The sequence below is a fragment of the Athalia rosae genome, chromosome 1 (assembly GCF_917208135.1).
Source record: "Athalia rosae chromosome 1, iyAthRosa1.1, whole genome shotgun sequence".
NCBI classification, from domain to species: Eukaryota; Metazoa; Arthropoda; class Insecta; order Hymenoptera; family Athaliidae; genus Athalia; species Athalia rosae.
In genome coordinates this window covers 31,733,492-31,745,690 of record NC_064026.1, presented here as the reverse complement: position 1 = coordinate 31,745,690, position 12,199 = coordinate 31,733,492, and the positions used below count along the sequence as shown (strand labels likewise).

Here is a 12,199-nt window from a genome sequence, read left to right as displayed (position 1 = left end):
TCCCTCTCTCTCTCTCTGCTAAGGATACTAATTCAAAAACAATATCGCGGAGGATCGAATGCCGGAAATAGGATATCGTTATCGATTTTACTTCGATACGCCCATTAAAATCATATGACATTGACACGACGACGTTCGACTCGCTTCGTCTTACCTCCAATAAATTGATTATCGATCAACCTTTCTGAAGAATACACTTATGACGGTAATATTCGAAGACGTATGCGCGGTGCGGTTTGGAGGCCTCGACGTCGAGGCCGTCTTTTCAATAACCTCCGCGAACCGGCTAGATCAGGAAAATGAGCAAACTCTTCACCGCTTTGCACTATTTATCGAACATTCTGCGAGGGATGAAAAGTGCCTCCGTCGCATACGCGATTCGAGTGGAGTGCCATTTAAATCCTATTCTCCGGTAGAACGGATATCCGCGTCCTTGGGTGTATTTACCTGTTCTCACTATTTCACCTCGACGGGCGAGGACTTTGCCGAGGGGGCTGGTGAAGGTTGCCGTCTGCGTAGTCATTATTCTCTAGCTTTTCGAGGAGTCCGCTCAGACTTTGCGGTTCCAATAGTTGTCGGAGGCGTTCCCCGGCGTCCATTATTCCGCAAAACTTCACCCGATCCAAGCGGCCCAGCTTTTCACGTTCGTTCGGCCAAACTCTGACGTCACCGATTGTCGAACCGTCGCCATTTCCGGGATGTAAATACGAGAGTCCAAAAAACCAGAGGCGTGAAGGACGGATGTAATTTTACAGGAAACGGCGTGAAAATTGAATTACGCACTACGCTGGAACAATTCTTTCTTTGGAATACCTCAAGTGCGAATGGTAAATTTTTTTTTTTACCTGCGAGTTAGTAGTGGTCTTCGTAATCGGGGATATCGAGGAGAAATACATCACTTCCATTCGACGCGGGTCTTTTATTGGAATCGAATTCAGATTTCCGATTCCCTGAACGGAAATCGACCATTTGTAGTCAGGTTCTGTGTAACTTGAGTCTCAGAAATCGACTTCCGAGTTAATTAGCTACAAGTATCGCATGTTGCATGTATCAAACGAGACCACCTCTGAGCCGAACGGTTATCACGACGTCTCCCTCGTCGACGTTCCGTCAGGTAATTAACGGCATTCTCGTCACGATCCACCGAAAGTTACCGTAATTTGAATTTTCGAAGGCAAACGTTTCAATATAGAAGTTCGATTTTGGAACGAATCAATTACGCTCCCGTGAAGCTCTACCATGTTTATCAAGGTCTATTTTATTTTATATTATTTATCTTCGTTCAAAGAACGAAAAAATCTCAACTTTGATCTACATAGGGAGTGAGATCGTGGCAGTTTCATCTCTCAATGTAGGCGCAATCGAGTGAAATTTAGCCCATAGAAATCCGCACCAAATTGGCAGTCTAAAAAGTTGCAACGCCTCCGAAAGTGACAACCTTGTCGTAGGTATTATTTTTTACGAATGGAAATTTATCTTCGGGTCCGCGGAGACGATTGACGAATTTCACGGTCGTAAGTTCGGCGAAATGACTGGTCGTTTCACATCTTACGCACGGTCACCTTTAAAAACTTACGGATCTAACGGATGATAGGGATTCACAGGGTCGCCGTAGCCCTCCGGCCCATTTGGCCGACAAATTTATCCCGGTTATATTTTTTGCCGGAGCCCAACTCCTCGTTTATAAATCAATGAACCTTCTCCGGAGTTTTATATACGTCCGAAAAATAATTCACGAAGTCTACGCGGTGGTAATTGAATTTCCCACCTAGGTAGTTTATGGAATTGGGATATTTTTTGCTTGATTTATTTCGCCGCTCTACAGAAACAAATTTTACCGGGTGTTTATCCATACGTATGTGTATCGAACAAATTCGTCCACGTTCAAAAAAATTGATGACTTTATTTTCCCTCCGAGAATACGCCTCCCGGCTTTCTGCGCCATTCATTGTAAATTGACCGTTGCTCAGTGTACCGCTGTACAATCTTTTGAGCGCAAGACCGATGGAATCATTTTACAAGTACAATCATCGGATCATCACTGAAAAAATATTGGACACAGTTTATACGATTCATAAGGTTATTTTCCGACTAATTACCCGCTTGACGGCTCGATAACATTTGGTCGGGAATTCTTTCATCCGAGGCTTGAATATTCGGGGTGGCGTAAAGCTTCTCGAAAATGCAAATGACATTCTGCAATGGTTGGAATTCCTATCGGTAGAAACGTACAGCGGCCGACCCAGCCGGGCCGAGCTTTTTTTATACTAAATATAGAAGCTCCGCATAGTTGGCATATTTGACGATCCCACGTCGCAGACGATGCGTTTTCGGTGTCTGTCTCACTGCAGTCTAACTGATATTTCTAGGTCAGTATTATTAACTCTCAACCCATGATAATAATGGTAATGACAACGGTAGGAAATCAATGACGGACGAGCGGTGTGCGCGTATTCTTTTTCTTTTATTCAATAAGATATACACGTGGATAACTAATTTGCGAAAACCCACCGGCTACCATAACGGGCGGTACGCGAGATACCGAACGCCTAAACGTTACGAATTAAATTAGGCATTCAGGTACGCACAAATTTACGTGACTTTTGTGAGTAAAGTTTAATGTGAAAAGAGGACTGGGAAGTAAAAAGTTTGGACGAATTACCTCGCTTGTTTTCTTGTTCTCTGCTATTCCTCGCAATTCGACTTCGCCTCGGAGGGACACCAACGCCAAAAATTTTTTCACGGTATATTTGATATCCAGTCTTGACGAATACATAAATTTTGAATAATTGCTTCCAGTTCTCCACTTCAACAAACATGATATCGAATACATTTGTCACGTGACATTTTTCTCCTTTAGTATTATAATTTGAGCTCTGGTTTTTTGTTGTGATTTATTTTTTCGATCGGAGTGTCTTCGAAATTTTAATCATCAATATATCTATGATCTGTGTAAATTTGGATGAAACACGGCTTCGTGTTTACTTGATTATCAGAGGAAATTCGTGAATTCGTTCGAATTATATTGATCCTTGAGTAAAGTGTGAGCAAAATGAATGGAAAGTAATTTTTTTATCCCGCCAGAGTTCCCTTTGTGCCACGATTCGCCGGGGAACGGACAGGATCTGTATTTTGCAGCTTTCTTTCCTCCCTACACTTTGCGGAAACGTGCGGAATATTATTGACTCTTTGCAGATTGAGGAGTCTCCGAACTCGCGGAGGCTAATCAGTGACTGGCGGGATAGCGGAGATTTAAATAAATCGAGTAGTGTAGGTGTACGGAATTTCAATAAGTATGGGTTCTGATTCTGATGGTCTGATTTTCCTGTTCACGTCGACAAATCGATGAAAATGCGGAGAGTTGAATGGCTTCATGCTGGTGAAAAAGTAGGTCACGGGATAATAAGAGAGATTTATATATATAAAGGTGGTCGCGTTGACGTTGATTTTTTCGAAATTGAAAATTCAATAAATTTATTCCGTGATTTATTTTTCGACTCCATTTGACGTGCTCATGCAGTCGTCGAATGAACCACGTTGAAAAAGCTAAATGATATCCGCTACCATGTTATACATTTTTAGTCCATCGTTGTTTTTTCCGTGCTTCGATAAAAAGCCATTTGCTCACAGTAGCGTACTTCGTCTCAAGATTCTCTCCCTGCTGAACTATTCATGTCCTAACTTTACCGTTAGGAGACTTCCGGGCTGGCCAATTTACAACCTCAAACTTTCGTTTGGTGGGTCGTGTCCTTGACTCTATACGTAAATTGTGATCTAAAAATTTAAATTTCAACAATCGCTTTCGAGATTTAGGCCTGGATAAAAACTTTCTGTCATTTTGATGTTGTTTTTCAAGCCGTAAATTTCCATATCAGTCTTCAGAAAAGTTGAGCTTTTTGTATTCTGATGAAAACAAGATTTGATTTACAAATTTTTTACCTAATCATGGGAATAATATACTCACCGCTAATTATACAAAAGTTTGAACAATCACTCGAAGAAACATCCGAAAGGTCAATAACCATAACCCCGTAAATGAAAAAGCGGCAATCTGCTGATTGGGCCGTAGCACGTTTCCCAAATTATGTTAATCGATAAGCCGCATACTCTGATAAAAGCACCGGAAATGAAATAAGCTATGATATCCGTAGACTAATCATTTTACAGATTCATTAATTATTCATTCGCGATAACGATTTAAAAGGCGTGAAAATCTGGTTAGATTTCTGAACGAAGACGTTAGATGATCGCGCGATATTCGCGACGGCATGATTCCGGGCACTCGAATGAAATTGTACTTCTATCACGAAATGGTTGATTAATTTTCAGCGAAAAGCTACAAGTCAAGAAAGGAATATAACCGGGCCTGATGAAACAACCTAGGAAAACTTGACGAACACGTCAAGATTCTTTTCTTACCTAGAAAAGCTCGTCGCTACACCGGATTCAGGAAATTCGAAAATAACGTTCTCGTGAGTCCGGGCAACTCGTCGAGACGTGATTCGCGAGTGATATTCTCAGTCGGTGGGAACGAACGGAAAACTCGAAATTTCAAAACAGTCGAGACCAAGATGAAAGAGGGCTACCTGCAGATGGTTTTCTGACGAATTATCCCCACGGGTTTCATTGAAATTATCTCGTCCTTCTTCGCGAACTCTCACGTCAAACATCGGAGGGAAATCCAGCGGACCGAGAGGATAATAATTATTTGGTTCGAGATTTGATAAACCGCGAGAAGTGTGATGGAGGACGAAGACACCGAGGAGAGACAGGAAGAGGTCACCCAGGTTAAAAAATTCGTCCAGGAAACACGAACGAGTTCTGCGAAAAAAGCTGCGATAACTTTGCTCAGGGCTCGATTACCGGGTCAACCGAATTCCGCTGACGAATCCGACACCGTCGAATATGACTCGGAGAGCGAAGTTGAAAATATTCCGAAGGATGAGGAGTCCGTTCCCATCGTTACGGACGAACAGGGGAACCGGATTTCTGGGCCCCAGAAAAAAACACGCACCGCGAACTCGGCAAACTCGTCGAAAGTGTCCGCGGCAAATCTTCGAGTCGGTTCCGCCGAATCGGTTCAAAAACATACGGCGACCACGACTATCCAACTGCACGCGTCTACCTCGAGGTCGAAGGTCAGAGCGACTTCATCCAAGTTTTGCGGAACGAGAAGCGGTCTGTTCGTATCTTCGACTCGGAGTCCGCAGTCCAGTTCGAGCCAGGAAGAATACGAACCGGAAATTAAGACGATACCGAAGCAACAGTTTCTCACGACGGGCAGCAGCAGCACTCAGGTGGCGGCGAGGTCGATGGAAAGCTTGCGAACATCCAGAAATTTCTTGAGCGCCGACGAGCGATACAGCGAAGACTGCAGGTCCTTGGAGTCTCTCTCGACTTCGTCGGAAACGCACACGACGTCTAGGACCCATCATCGAAGTTTTTTAACTTCCTCGGAAAAGGACGTCCGTAGAATAATGACCACGGAATCCCGCAGCAGCGAGAACTTGCAGAGAGAGGAAAGTTTGAATGCCGAAGTGCGTCGCGGTTTGTTTGCAAACACTGGAACGGAGAGAAAAATTCCCCAACACCTTAGTCTACCACCGGCATCCGGAGTATTCTCATTGACGAGCCCAGGCGGAAGCGACAGAAGAATTACCATATTGAGTCCGCATTCACCCGCCCAAACTCCGGATCTCTTGCAATTCACGATGCAATCGACTTTGAAGAACAGGCGGAAGAAGGCCGTTGTTCTACCGAGGTTGGTGTTGCCTAGAAGCGACTCGGAGGTCTTTTTAGAGTGAGTAGAGCAGCTTTATTGCCACGCAATTCCGAGTTGAACTCCACATCTTCGTAACACGCCTTGTTTCGATTGATTATTTCTTTATTTTCATTCCTCCATTCGTTTGCCCCGGTACGAATTACCGAATGTCAATAGTTGAGAGTCGGAATGGTAAATGAATGACGCGGGTCAACACGCTATAAAATTCACAAACTACTTTTTCACTAACGTAATATCAAACTCATCGCGAGACCTATTAATTTAACGAAAGGTCAAGTTTGTTCGACCCTGTACTAAATTAAATAGACCGTCGTCGAGTGACGAATAATTAAGCAGAAATGTTGAATCGAGGAATTCGACAAGTTCGTCCCGCAAATTACGGTAAAAGTAAATTCGCGGCAACGAAACTTCAATGATCAACGTGGTCCGCGAATACTTCGCTTATGAAATCATCGTGAACTTTACTCGCATTCACCATTCGCCGCCTGATTTCGCCATGGTTTTCGCAGTTTGAAACGGTATAGCAAAATATCAATCAAGTTCCCCGGTTGGGCCTCCTCGCGCTACTCGATCCCTTCGAAGTTACTCGAGCCAATACTCTCCACAGGCACTTCGTCGTACAAAGTTTCTCTTGTCTGAAACTTTGGATAGTATCTCTCGAGTTATAATCTCAAAACACATTACCTTGCATAGATGTATCCCGTGAAGCATACCGACCGAATAGGTGGGTCAAAACACTCCACCCTAAAACTCTATGCAAAATTCTGAAACCTCTCGACGTCAGTTGCTCGTTTACGTTACACGGTAGCTGGCGACCCTTGAGAATAGCCTATTCGCGAAGACTTTCGATCACGTTTACTCCAACGGTGGAGTTTCCTCATGATTTCAAACGAACGAGATCGTTTCTTTCATACACGTAAACCTCTCCAACCGTAATTCCGCGGTATGCAATTACGCCGATGTAAAGAACGTCCAGACGAATGTTTGTTAACTTCGCAGTTGATCCGATCTGTAAATGGTTTTGCGCGATGTTTGTTCATCCGTACGATAGATTCGCGTGTACAATGAGGTACGTAGACGAGGCACATCGAATACACGCAACCACGAGAGAATCGATAACACAAATTTTCGAATTTATGAAAATCCTCGTCGTTGAAACGACGTATCGGTGTTGCGCCGACACAAATATCGAGTCGTGAATGTTCAGTCGTCCGATGTCTGGAGTATTCTTCATAGACAGACATTCGTGTGATAATTATCACGTGCCGAGTCACAATAATGTATTCAGTCATCGAATTCTTCCTTCGAGGCCACAGATGTTCGCGTGTATTCTTCTTTGTTCTCTTTTTCATTCTTTTCGTTGTAAACTGCGCGTTGGGTGAATAAGGTCTGCAATCACAGGTCACTGCGTAATTTCGAATTACCGTTTCATCTCATCTTCGCTAGAGCGCAGATCGTGCGAATCTCTAAATTGAATGAAGTATGTAAAAAAAACACACGCACAAAGGAACGAAAAAACGGACAAACGACAAAATTGACGAAAAAATTGTCAGCCCACGTAATTATCGTATCGTCACGTTCGAGACCACGTTCGATTCGACTCTAGGTCAAGGGGTGGAACAAATCTGAATCAAGTGTTAGCCGCTGCGAATGGCGATCGATTTTATTCACGTGCATATACCCACTGGCCGCCCAGGATAAAGGCAATTGCATAGCGATGGCATATTTTTTTCATTTTTTGATCGATTGTTCGTTTTTTTTTTTTTTTTTTGCTGGTTTTTTTCTTTTCTACCGTAAAAACAATGTGTCAGAGAAACTTCACATGCCTGAAAATCTGATAACATCTGATTGTTGTTCGTGAGTTTCGAATAGATGACATTTTCGAAACATCGGTGGCCCACTTTATGCGTCACGGTTCGTGCCAAAACAATCTATAAATACCGAAAAGATGACTTATTGTTCTTCCGTTCGTAACGGACAGGTATACACCTATGTACTGTTCAAGGCACGAGTAAAATCACCCGCAACACGTCGCAGGGAACATACATATGCCTTGAGTCAATATTACCGCAGCTGACATATCCGTGGTTCATCACGTGAACGTGTGTGTACCGAATAAAGAAGTGAAATGAAGACGATTAATCGTGGAAATCAACGATATTTCATTATATCAACTCTCCGACTATTTCACAACTTGGTTGCGAGGAATAAAATCGTTTATGTAACGTACCGTGTAACCCGATTCGTTAGGCACGAAAACCTTCGTCAGTCGGACCCGGAGTACGTTTGAAAGATCTACACCCATTCGGGGGAATGAATTTATGATTATCGTCCGATGAATAAAAAAAATAGAATAAAATTTGCAGGCCTCTATGTCAACTTGTGACGACGACACGCAACGCGTATGTGGTAGAATGAGAAATTTATACGGGCGATGTGAGAGGCAGCGACTGAATAAACAAGAGGGTGGTGGGACGGTAAACAGGTGGAAAGGGATGAATGGAAAATAAATTTGCTCAAGGCGATTCTTCGAGGGTTGATGTGGGTTGTTCGTATTATCGAATAAATTCGGGGAGGGAGTAACGATCGTTCGGCAGTGCAGCGGTGACGCGGTCGAGTCATCATCTCTCGTGTACCGAGATACCGTCGATCACTGCTCGGTCGCGATACAGGCGAGGTATACCCTTTTTAGAAATCTCCAATTTCCGACTCACGACAGCGACGATCCGTCGCGGCGATCGTTGACCCATATTGACTTTTCTTTTTTTTTTTTTGCAAAATCACACCTCGCTTCGCGGTATGTATACGCACTTTGTCTAATGAAGTCTCGCGTCCATATTAGATGAAGAAGCGGGCGCAATCATCTGAAACGCCTGGAATTCAAGTGTAATAAGTTTCGAATCCAGACCAAAAAGGCGCCGTTTCAACGACCAATAAATTAGGGCCACTCTCGTCCATCGCGCTAATTGGGAAACAAGCCATAAAACTCATTCCCACTACAAAATAGTGCACATGATCGCCCCACCGCTAAAGGCAAACCACAACTGTACAAATTACATGCTTTGGTGAAAAACGAGTTCAGGGCATTCGCGATGCCCTGAATTAATCATTGCTCACCCATTAACCCCTTAACCTACGATTTAGATTCGAAGATGTTGGGCCGAAATTGTATACAAGTATACAAGTATAAATAAATATTTTGTAATACTTGCGCCTACCACAATTATTGCATCAGACTGTAAATGCGTATCAAATATTCCACGTAATATTTACATCGGGCCCGATCACCGTCCGCGGGCTATGCCCGTAATATTTACTTCTGGCCCAATCACCGTACGCGGGCTATGCCCGTAAAATTCGGGTTTGGCCCAACCATCGTACGCGGGCTATGCCCGTCATTGTAGGTTAAGGGGTTAAATCCCGATATCTCGAAACTCGTCGCGCCCTACCATATAGCTATGATATCCACGTGATATTAAGCCGTAAAACTGAATACTTCCGACAATGATTATATACTTGTGTACCTGTCCGTTGAAATTTTTGTCCGTCAATTACATAACCCGAGTCTCGAAAAGTGGAAATCTGGATCACGGGACGTCGACGGAAAGACGGCGTCGATATAAACGAGAGTTGGCGTCTTTTCTTTTTATGGTGGCTAAGTAGGTACAAAAGTGTCGTAGAGACGTTATGGCCAATAGCCCGATAATGTTTCTGAGGTATTTACACTGGCACGCGGCCAAAAACGCGTGAATTAACTGAAACGTATTTGACAGTTGGATAACTCTAAGGTTGTCGGCCATTATTACGACGAGCGCTAAAATAAGATGTACGCGAGTTCTATCACTGTATACACCGTACCAACACGGTCAATAGGCTGTACCGTAAGTTGAACGCTAAATCGGATGGAATGATTAGAGCTTTCACGCCAGACTAGAGGCTAGACCTACGAATGTACGACCTTATACAAGCTATTATTGCAACTCAACTGAACCACACCGAACCCATTAGCCATATTCCGTCACGCAGATGACACGGAATATCTATACGTACACACGTAATCTCCAAAATCCCGTAGTCTCCGTGCACGGCTTTTGCTATGGCTCGAATTTTCATATCTTCGGATCCGTGCTCCCTTCGAATCCTATCGATTTAATCTCTTCTCTTTTCGATTTGTTCCAGGTAAGTTTGCCCAAATATCAATTGGCATCGGGATATACGATGTGCGGATGATCGCGCTGAGTCGACGTAAGTCCGTAACATTCCTCTTTGTTTTTGCGGCGAATCCGTATTCGGTGATATCGAGGTGGTCGACATCTTTCAACTTTGTCGAAAATCTTATCAACAATTTACAACGAGAATCTCGAGGCGGGGATGAAATTTCGTATTTATATTCGAAAATCAGATGGTGTATTACGCGCGAGTCGTGCGATAGCCTTTGTAACCTTATATAGGACGTCAGGTTTCAAAAATGAACCTCCTGTAACCAACTTGTAAGTGCGGAGGATGAGATGCCGCTATGGGAGAAAGTGAAATTCTAAGTTAAAGATAAGCTCGACACAAAGCAGCGCCGTAGCACACGTAACTCGGGGTGTACAGAAGGAAAGCGAGGGTGAAAATGTATAGTCGAGGTTCAAACCTTTTCGGGTGAAGATTCCCAACCCTTTTCCTGCCTGCAGATAATATGAGGAAAGTTGTATTTGATGTACAAATGAGAGGTAGATTTAGCTTTCGGAATATCGTTGTGTTTCACCTTATTTTGCCTTAAAGTCACAAATTATATCCGATACAGAAATGCGAGCGCCAAAGTTGCTCGAGACAAGGTATTCCAAATCCAAAAGTGGATCCTAGCGATCGTGTAACTTTCATTTAATTTATATCAAAGAAGTTACTCCGGAGAATAGCGAGCAACGATACGTGTTATACCGGTTAAGTGTGTACAAATATAATTGTAGATATATCTTTCTTGTTGTGCATTGGACCAGAAATTTGTCTCTTTAATTGACTCACTCTATAGGAATATTGTTATACTGTAGGCCTCGAAATTGAAAAAAATTAATCTTCCGAATAGTGATTCTGCAATTTTTCAAGCTAATCTCAAATACTCTCGGGGTCGTTCGAACGACCGTTTGCTAACGTGATTCGACCCCGGAAAAACGAATCCTTTGACCGAATGTCTCTATTCTTTTGCTCCGAAATTCGTTCGAATAAATAGATCGATTCAGTTTGCGGATTCGGTGAATTTCTGAAAACATGTAATCGAAAACTTGCGACATAACTGACGAGCGTGGAATTCCTAGTTGATGCGGAATTTGCTCTCGGCAAACTCGGTTCGTTTGATGCGGTTCGATATTGACCCAATTTCACGTCATTGCTCACGTTTATGGCGTATGTTAGATGCGCATAGTGCATACAAATATACGCCACGTGTGAGTACGTGTTTTTTCCTCGATTTTTTGCACCATTTCATTCGCTTCAAAGTCCTGCCAGCTTCACGTTATTGGAGTTACGAGCGTATTACACGGGTGAAAAAAAGTTTTTACGCCGAAGATATCGATATAATATCCGCGAAGAGCTCAGATTCCCTTCGTTATCAAACTCGTATCAGAAACGTTAATAAGACTTTGTTATTATATCTTTCCCTATGATCCTTCTTGATAACCGGAGTTTTTTGAGCTTCAGATTTTTCGGTTCATAGTTAGTTTTTGGGCGAGATTACAGCTCGATCTTCTCCTTGAAAAAACTTCGTGTGTCGAAAGCCCAATGAGAGGAGGATATATTTTGAAGTTACCTCCTCGTTTCCGTGTGACATGGGACGTCGTTCATCGTAGGCCATCGAAACAAACTGGCGATCGGAGTTGATGTGATGCTTACTGTAAAAAATTATTAATGCGACATCGAGCCGGGTAAATAAGTCGCACGCGTGTACCCATACGAGAGACTACATTCTCACCCCATTCCCGTTTTATTAATAGGATCACAGAATTTGTTATCCTTTGGTCTTGGGAGGTACGAAGAATCCTCTTGCCGTCGCCCAAATTTCTCTCACGCTTTCTCCCTCCCTTTGTCTTCTCTGCCCGGTATAATGGCAAAGCTCTCTACGCTCTAATGCGTGCGAAATTGCCGGATAATATACTTTACCATGGACAGGAGCTTAACGTTTTAGAATGTTAGACGTACTACGTGATGATGTCGGTGTTGAAAAAGAGCGAAATACATTTGAAAAACATTGAAGAAAAAAAGAAAGAAACGGGTACAAGAAATAAAACCCTCGTCGGAGCGAGTAACTATTTTCTTTTTTTTTTTATTTGATTTTCACCCCCGGTGAATCTCCGTAATTGAAAAATTCCAAAAATGAGAAAATGGGATTAAAAAGTCGTTGGAATTATGAATGTGAAATATCCAGAGACAAATTACTCG

The 12,199-nt window shown here is 43.0% G+C and overlaps 1 protein-coding gene across 16 annotated transcripts in view; it reads left to right on the top strand.

The window, feature by feature from the left end:
* The window catches only part of LOC105691578 (cAMP-specific 3',5'-cyclic phosphodiesterase), a 290,405-nt gene that overhangs the window by 173,383 nt on the left and 104,823 nt on the right, over positions 1-12,199 (top strand). For 4 of the 16 annotated variants that reach the window (XM_012410140.3, XM_012410139.3, XM_012410143.4 and 1 more), the window contains exon 2: positions 4,330-5,800. The exons of 11 other annotated variants lie outside the window; for them this stretch is intronic. In XM_012410140.3, the coding sequence (XP_012265563.2) occupies positions 4,743-5,800 (1,058 nt within the window). In that variant the 5' untranslated portion in view covers positions 4,330-4,742. The remainder of the gene's footprint in view (positions 1-4,329; positions 5,801-12,199) is intronic. One more of the 16 variants, XM_012410142.4, reaches the window with a different exon arrangement.